Genomic DNA, 9548 nt, shown 5'->3' on the forward strand with positions numbered 1-9548 from the left:
CAATTAATTTTGTAAATAAATGATTAATTTTTATTTTTATTTTTTTTACTAAAACTATTTATTTTTTAATTTATTTGTGAAACTATTTTTTCATTTTTTAATTAAATTAAATTTAATTAATATATAAATTGGATTTATAAAATTATTTTTAAAATCAACTTGTCCAAACAATTTTTTTGTTTTTTATTGTCAAAAACTGTTTTTATTCTTTTAACTTAACAAATAGTTTTTAAAAACAAGCATGATAAACATCGCCAACTGGGCCTAACGCCTGGAACTAGGAAGTCAGGAGAAAACAAACACACCCACAAACTTGGCTGCATCAGCCAAAATTAATCTAAATGAGATGAAAAGAGGCCAAACCATGCTTCGAGAAAAGTTTGTAACATCCTTCTATATATATATCCACCATAATTGGCGATTAAAAATAGTATCTGTCTGCATCGGAAGGAAAAATCCACACCCATTTTGCTTCGTTTTCCACTGGACAATATTTACAAAGGAAAAAAAAAAAACAAGGCTACTTTGCTGAGCAGGAGCCAATCACTATGCTTTTCAGGTCAGATACGTCGCAGAGAGGCCAACCTCTTTTCGAGTTCCTCAACATCGGGAGATTCAGAGCTGCACCATCAAGTTCAGGTGAGTATCTTAACATGTGCACTAGAGAGTAAAATTAACTACCTTACTGCAATAATATATATGAATCATTGGTTGGTTTTATTCTGAGAATAAAGGTATCATCTTCATGCCTAATAGAATTTCTTATTTTCCCAACAAAGTTCATGCTATATAATACGGACATTATCCAAAAGTCATGAAGCACATACCTCGGAACAACATTTTCGACCTTCTTTGATCCAATCCGGCCTTTTGGAGCTGATGATAACTGTTGGAAACATGTACCAGGATCAGACACTTGATAACATTGTTGAAAATAAAAACCAATTTTACGAGGAAATTCATGTGGTGTGTTTGCTCTCAAAGGAACTAACCTGTGATGCAATGTCCACGCCAATCTCATCCAGAACCTATAGATCAACCATACAAAGGTAGAAGTTAAGGGAGAGAAAGAAGAAAGACTCAAAGAAGAAACCGAATGACACAATGTTCCACCTGGTTCGTGAGCTCCTCTGTTTCCTCTTCGGCCTCATCTTTGTCTAAAGTTTCATCAATGGATTCTGACATCATCTCAATCTACATGGGAGGAAAATGACAAATTATACACCTCATAAGCAGACAGACAGACAGATCATCTAGGGAGGCACATATCTCAGCAAATTTTGCACAATTCAGCCCAGCGACTATGTGATTCTATGTAATTTTAAATTATCTGTAAAGAAAGGAAGGTCTGAAAAGTGCAGAGTGAAACACACCCCAGAGCCAACTAATGGTGATTGTCCATCTTGTATTATTGGTGAGATGACCAAGTTTTTAGCAGGTAAACATTTTCATCATCCTTGAAACCAATTTTATTCAGTCTCACCCATTATGCAATTGTTCCAAACTTATCTTGCCTAGAAACTTTTTTAGCTAGACAAGTTGACAGACCAGCAAGTTTAACTAGGTGGTGGAAAAAATATATGAAACTGTTCTGCAGTAACCATAAGAATTAATTAGTTTTACCGTCATATCCATTTGTGCTGACTGCTTCTGGAATTCTTTGATCACTTTAACTTGTTTTGCAGGTGCCATTTGCTGAAATTAAAAACCAAATGAACTGTTAATTACACTGTGTCAACTATAAAAAAAACTTCTTAGAACATACTTAAACCTTGTGGAATCTTATTCAATTGCTGGAAAATCCATTTTAACGAGAGTCAAGAAATGCCAAGGTAAAAAAGTGGGTGTGAACAGATCCAATTTATGTATAAAATTTTCTTTTAGGCTATCCAAACTTGTCAACTGAACTGCACACCTTCTAATGCAAAAACCATTTTTTTGATGGACAGAGTCAATCTACAATGCAGGATATTTGTCCAATTAGGATTCATACCTTGTTCATGGCCACCATTGCTTTAGTTGCGCCTTTCATCCCAGTGGAAATTGAGGTACTGGCATACAGTGCCTAGAAAAGTTGCAACCAAAGGGCTGATACTTAGAAGAATGAAATGGTATAGATTATAATCATCACCGACAAGATTCTTCTAGTACTGACCTGTGTATGAGTTGCTACACCCCTGATTTGGGCACGACTCCCCTGCAAATTAGTTATTTGTTGCCGTAGCCGAACAAGTTGACGAGCTAAGATTCTGGTGGCAGCCTAGATAGTAGATATAGATGGTTAACAATTAACATCAGAAGATGATGAAGCTTCTATAGAAGTAAAGCAACTGGCTTCAAAGCCCTTGAGGCCTGGCTTAAGTGGTAAAGGGTTTATGTGTAAGAGTTGCTACACCCCTGGTTTGGGCATGACGCCCCTGCAAATTAGTTATTTGTTGCCGTAGCCGAACAAGTTGACAAGCTAAGATTCTGGTGGCAGCCTAGGTGGTAGATATAGATGGTTAAGAATTAACATCAGAAGATGATGAAGCTTCTATAGAAGTAAAGCAACTGGCTTCAAAACCCCTTGAGGCCTGGCTCAAGTGGTAAAGGGTTGGCACGTTTACACGTTTATGGGAGGTTCTAGGTTCAAAGTCCCAATGGTAAACCAAGGAAAATAATTCGTAATAGCAACTGGCTTCAAAGTTAAGATTAGTGAGATGATAAGCCCCCCCCCCCCCCCCCCCCCCCCCCCGTTTATGGGAGGTTCTAGGTTCAAAGTCCCAATGGTAAACCAAGGAAAATAATTCGTAATAGCAACTGGCTTCAAAGTTAAGATTAGTGAGATGATAAGGCGCCCCCCCCCCCCCCCCCCCCCCCCTTTGGAAGTAACCAAAGTCTAATAGATTCTAAGATGACAAAGTTCCAAGCAACTCACTTCAAAATTAAGATAAGTTCAGGCAGGACCCAAATAAAGTTTTGCCACCATGCATTTGGCTTTGGTTGTTAAATCTACAATGTAAGTGACAACCCAGAAATATTTTTGCAAGGGGCATGTTTAGTATTGGGTCTATTTCAACGGTAGTGGGAGATCACCACTACTGTTTGATATTTCTCTTGCAGATATCTAGATGACTTGACAAAGAACCATTACCAAAGGTGGTAGCTCAGTTATAGCTTAGCATAATGATAATGAAACAAGTTTTCTACATGATTTGGTGAACCAATAAGATCTAAGGGAATTCACTCTTATATAGTGAATCAACTCATATTGGTGAACCAATAGGGTTACTGGTTGACTATTGTTCATCCAACTCATATAGCCAACATTTTTAAAATCTAAGGTAATTCACTTGCCCAAAGTCTGTCACATGCCTGACAAGCGCACTCTTGGAAAAGGACAAAATCCTAAAATATGATAAGTTAATTGGGGATAACCCAACTTGGTAAATGAAAATTGAAAATGAGTTAGCCAGTTATTTCTAATCTGTGATGAAAGACATGCTTGTCAATAAAGGTTTATGCCTCATATATAGATGCTGAAGCTCATCTGGCCCGAATTTGTGCCATTCAGCTTTCTTCAAGTGGACTGCCTCATGTTTATGTTGCAGGATTTGAGGTGCTTTGCCTTGATGTGTTCATCAATCACTTAAGCCTAAAAAACTTCCTATTTACACTGTTTCATTGAAATGAATGGCAGACATTTTGGCTTTGCATGATATCAAGAGTGCGGTAGGTGAGACTTATTTCTTGAGGTCAAGGCTCCATGCTGACCTATAGCATGCAGTGTCCAACTTTATTATACCTAATTGAGCAAACATGAAGTTGTTTTTGCAATGCTTTTCACTGATCAATACTTAAGCCATAAAACTAGTGATACACAGTTATACACTACTCTGACAAAAGAGAAAAAACAAAAGAAAAGAACACTGTTATATGCCATACAATTGCAGAACATGAAAGAAGAATGATGCACCAACAGGTAAAAACCAATTTATGAGAGAACAAACTTGCCTCATTCCCAGTTTTAGCCGTTTTCTTGATCTCGGCCACCAATTTCTTCTCCTGAAAACAGCATGTCAGCAAGATCTTAGAAAAAGAAATATGACTAAGTTTATCAAAACATTAACATTGCCTGGCATTAGTAGAATACCTCCAATTGCAGGGATGAAATCTCTCGTTCAATACCTACAAAATGAGTAAAGCAAATGACAGTAAAATGAAAACTAACAGCAACATAGAAATTAGAGCTGGAGCATCATTACCACTCTTCAATGCACATGTACCACTAATAACTCAAGCATTTCCAAGGCATGATTTGATAAATGTCTGCAATCCTCTCTTGGAGAAGTTTGACCATTTTTTATTTAAGGTCTATCTGCATCTCAATATTCTCAGTTTCCTGTCTTTTGAAGTATCTTTGCATATTTATATACGATTTTCATTGTTTGGCCCTTAATTTTCATGTGGCTTTTTCAAAAGGTTGCAAAATCGAAATGTTTTTCCCTGTCTTCCTGTTTTCTTTCTCTTTTAAGACCAGAAATCATGGGCTAAAAATTTTACCCAAACAGTACTTGGCGTTCCATGGACTAAAATCTTAAAATGGGCTTTCTGATTCAAGAAATGTACTAAAAATTGCATCTTTTTAAACTATTTTTCTAAATGACAATTTCAGGCCACCCTGAAAATATTTTTATCTTCTTTTTTAAATAAAAAAGAAATTAAAATTGAAGTTTGAGTTGTATCAAACTATTTTTCAAAATAGGTCTTTTAGACAAATGCTGACAATATTCATTTTCCTTTTCCTTTTTTAAAGCTTAAGTTATGATGAAATTGTGGTTTTAGTATTTTATATGAAGCTACATGATGAAGATGCTGTCTCCCCCTAAAATGTAAGCTTTGTATCGATAAGATGAAATCGCATCTCAACCTATTACTTTATATACAATATGTGGCTTAGCTCTAAAGATTTTTATTTTTATTTTTCTCATTTTTAAGAAAAATCTTGCTAGAATAGAATGGTCAAAAAGGGCTATTTTCAAAATAGTTTGAAGAGAGCCTTTTTAATGTGTGTGTATATATATATATATACAAAGCCCATTTTTTTTTAACTTGAAGCTATGATCCATGTGAACACTGAAACCATACTCATATGTACCAGACAGTAGAGAGGCCAAGAATTTGGCAAAAGCATGATGTATATATATTTGCAAGTACTTGAAAAATGAAGTTCATATATTTTCTTTATCTATTAGGTCATTTGCTCTAGAAGTGTAATTGGTTCCATTTCATGTATCATGCATAAGGGAATGTTTGCTTATATTTCAAATTTCATAATTTCAAAAAACACAAATTCAATTCGTTATTATTTAACTTAAAGAATTCAAACTATGATCCCATCCTCAGCCAAGATGTTTGTTTTTATCCAATCAAATCCTAAGAAATTCTAAGAGAAATCTATAAGAACTCTTTTTTAGGGGAAAAAAATGCATACCTCTTGTTGCAACAGACATTTCTCGTTTGCTTGTCCGGAGTGCATCTGTTAAGGTAAACACGATCATTTATTTTTCAGCCCAAATCAAATTTCCAAAGATGCCCAAAAAGGAAAAAAAAAAAATCATGCTCTCATTTTCATTGCCCAGATAGCGAGAAAAAAAATTCAGCATTAACTTCAAAGAATCAAATGGTTGTAAATAAGTCCAATTGAGTGAAGTATCTTTTTCTCAGGCCCGAAATAACAGAGGAACTAACTCACACTTTCAATTTCCTTCATCTCCCCAAATTTTCCCAGCAAACAGGCAAGAGATGGAAAAACAAAATGACATGAAAAGAAAACCTTTCTCCAAACTGGACCCAAATTCGGGTCAGAAAAAGAAAACAAAACAAAACGTTTCGGGCTGAGAGGCAAAATCACAATTCACAGGTAAGTGAAACAACGAAGAATCCAGAAGGAAATTCCTATGTTCCAAAAAACGCCCATTTTCATTTCTTCGTTTCTAAGGAAAGCATAAAAATTTCCCGAGAAAAAACAAAAGAGAACAAATAAATTTAATTTTAAAAATAAAGAGCCACGAAATCTCAAAAAAAAGGAAAAAAAGAAGAAAAGTAGCAACCTAGAAACTCCTGAAGACACAAACTCACCCTGTAAGTAAAACCCTAGTGAAACAACAGTAGCTCCGTTTGTTTTGGTAGAGAAAACAGGTGTGAGAATTGAAGAAAAAATATCAGAAAAATTGTAGAAATGAATGTTGATGAGTGGAAAAGAAAAAACCCTAGAGCATAGAAAAGCATTCACCTTTAGGTGAGGTTTTCTTCCTGAAGATGTTCATGGCTGTGATCTCCGAACTGGGACTTGGTGCCGCCGAGGTGAGGATAAGGAACCCCTCCGAATGTGTCAGCTAAACGCGGCCACCTTGCTCTATATTATTTGCCTCGGACTTTGGAGCCTCTAAGAGCCCTCATTTCCAACGGTCGTCTTCCAAGTAGCCGTTACAATTTTTCATATTCCTAAAATACCCTCCCTTTTCAATTCATATTTCCAAGCAGCTCATCAAGGTCATAATTTTTATTTTTTATTTTTGCTAAACTTGATATTCTTGCTTTTAAGTCATGTTCAGATTTAATAGATGCAACAAAAGCTAAAAAATAATTGTGTCATACCTTTTATTCTCAAATGTTGTGGAATCACTCTCATTAGAGCTAGTGTCACTCCAAGAAGCATACATGGGTTTATTTAATGCCCTTAGGAGTAGGACAATCGATAAAAGCATATCCCAAACCTCCATAATTAAAACACTTAGGTGACGTTTGTTTTTTTGGTTTTCTGATGAAAGCAATTTGCTTTCAAAATTTAAGTTGTTTGTTTTTTTAGTTTTTGATGACTTATTACTGAATTTTTAAAATTTTTGGCTAAATAAAAAAAACCAGTTTTTTAAACCTCCCCCAAATACGATTGCAACTCTAGCCCAATCCTAGCCCACCCATCCCTTGTAGCTCTCTACAACCGGCGATCCTCAACCCTCACCTCATCCTCAAAGCGATAATTTCTTCATTCTCCTCCTCCATCGCTCTCCATCCGAGATTACATAGTTGGAAAGATGCTCTACTTTCACGAATTGGTTGAAGATGTTGTGAGATTGACCTAGGACTATGATTCGATCTTTCTCGACGACGATCGCGCCGTTGTAGAACACTCGAGTCTCAGAATCCTTTGTCACAATCAAAGCATTGTGGAGCAACGTGACTGAGCTGCTCTTCGTCTCCATCACTTCCTCTGCTTGCTGCTTCTGCACAAATGACAGAAAATAGGTCGTTTTGACCCAACTCTGACTGACGACCAGAACTCAAAATGCACTGTTTTGGCATGAAGCTCACTGCTCACTCCAGGCCAAACCGCAACTGAGGTGGTGCAAGTAAAACGCAACGTTTTAATGAATTATTATGTTTTTTCTTTAATTTGATTTAGGTTTTATTAATCCATTATTTTTCAGATTATTAAGTTTAAATATTTTATTTTAATTATATAAAAAATAAATATATTAATTATTTTTTGTAAGAATGATAATGATAAATTATTTATTATAACAATTTTATTGTTTTGAACTTTTTAGAAATACGTTAAATTATATTTTTTTTAATACATTAAAATATTAAGATATCGGTTTTTAGTATATAAAAAAACAAACAGCTTAATACTTAATAGAAATAAAATATTGAAAAAACAAACAACTTAATTCTTAATACTATTAAGCATTATTTAGTATTAAGTTAAATATAAGTTTTATTTAGAATAAAGCCAAAAAAACAAACGCCACCTTAACCTTTTTCCATTTAGAATGTCTTTTTCCATTTAAAACATTATTTACAATAAAAGCATAATTGTTGTAAAATAAGAAAGTGGAAGGAGAAGAAAATGAAAAAGAGAAATTAAAATGTAGGAAGAAAACGAATGAATTTTCATTAGAGGTCTCACCATTTTATAGGTAGTCACAAAGAAATATGCATCAATATGGATGATCATCTATAAATTCCCATAATTTGATAAATTTTCATATTTTATAACACTCACCATTGGATGATTATAAGAATATGTCTCATTAAAACCTTACTAGGAAAAACCTTATGGAAAAAACCCTAGTGAAAGAAAAAGAGTACAATATTATTTTGAATTACTACAATTGCCTTGTTAAAAACCTTGTTAGAAAAACCTAGTGAGACAAAGCCTAGATGAAGGAAAAAAGAGTACAATGTAGTGATATTCTTATTAATTAGCTCTCCCTCATGTTGATATGATTATATTTTCTCTAATAGCGGAGTATGGAGATCTTTGATTCGACATATTCTAATGAGTTTTTTGAGTATTGCAGTTGAAAATGCCTTTGTGAATAGATCTGGTAAATTATCACTTGATCTTACTCATTGAATAGCATTTTGATAACTCTTTTGGAGGTGATGAATGTAAAAGAACTTGGGTCATATATGCTTAATTTTATCACCCTTAATACATCCTTCTTTAATATGTGCAATGCATACAACATTATCTTCATATAACTTGGTAACATTACCTTTAATGGAGGGTAGTTCACCATTGAGATTAAACCCCTAAAAGCAAAACATAATGTAACAAAGTTAGACTTAATTATCCCTTTGTTATCCCTTTGGTATATTAACATTGATTTGAGCATTCAGCCCCATGTCTCTTACATTGTACATGATTTGGGTGCATTAGGAGTTGCATTCATGGGTTCCTTATAAGTAGATAAGTTGTTCACAATTGGTTTATAGATTTGGGCAATCTAGTAGAGACTGTAGGGCACCACTTTTTAATTAGAGGGATGACTTGTCTTGACCATTAGAATGAGTTTCCCATGGTGATTGTACTAGTGTATGTGATGCACACTAGATAGAACCTATGGTGAATCACTAAGCTACAATATTGCATGGACTCTCAACCTTGAGAGGATATTGAGTTTATACCAAAATCAACAGGAGGATTTGACCTATGGGTGAGACTCTAAAGTGGTCACATATCCCTATGGATTGGGTCATTGTTGATGGAGACTAGTGGCAATAACCATTCCCAATAAAGGCACTATGATATCTCATGGGATTGAGACAGTGTGTCCTCTTAAGTGATCCAAAGGACATGTGATCATGAAATATGTGGCCACAATAATTCCTTAAGCGGAGTTTGACATTTGCTATTTGGAGTTAGAGTACGTCAATTGATCACATAATAAGTGAGATCTATAACTCAAGGATTTGAGAGGTAATCCTAATAGGTGATAACACTACCTTGTTAGATTATGGACATTAGATCATAAGGAGTATGCATGTAGTGGATAGTAGGTCACGGACCTGAGCACTTGATGTCTCGTTATAATATACATAGGGTACTGGAGTGCAGTTAACTTTCTGTAGTGAGATATTGAGTCAATTTCAGAATTTGATTATGAGGTAGCTAGTACTCCTATGGGTCCTAATGGTCCCCGCTTTGATTTTATATTCCTTGTTGGCATAAGTTATGAGGGTTGGATGGGTTTTTAGTTCACTTTTGTGCATAAAAGTGT

General features: G+C 34.9%; 1 protein-coding gene across 1 annotated transcript; it reads right to left on the bottom strand.

Annotated features, from left to right (window-relative positions):
• Nucleotides 1-368: 368 nt before the first annotated feature.
• Nucleotides 369-6897, bottom strand: LOC100259680 (vacuolar protein sorting-associated protein 2 homolog 2). Its single transcript, XM_002277523.4, has 11 exons — nucleotides 6275-6897; nucleotides 5474-5518; nucleotides 4133-4167; nucleotides 3994-4044; nucleotides 2156-2260; nucleotides 1994-2065; nucleotides 1624-1695; nucleotides 1114-1194; nucleotides 993-1028; nucleotides 828-886; nucleotides 369-621 (listed from the first exon to the last, which is right to left on the bottom strand). The coding sequence occupies exons 1-11, from the start codon at nucleotides 6306-6308 to the stop codon at nucleotides 561-563; spliced, it is 651 nt and encodes a 216-aa protein (XP_002277559.1). The 5' UTR covers nucleotides 6309-6897; the 3' UTR covers nucleotides 369-560.
• Between the last annotated feature and the right edge of the window lie 2651 nt (nucleotides 6898-9548).

The sequence above is a fragment of the Vitis vinifera genome, chromosome 10, assembly GCF_030704535.1.
Source record: "Vitis vinifera cultivar Pinot Noir 40024 chromosome 10, ASM3070453v1".
NCBI classification, from domain to species: Eukaryota; Viridiplantae; Streptophyta; class Magnoliopsida; order Vitales; family Vitaceae; genus Vitis; species Vitis vinifera.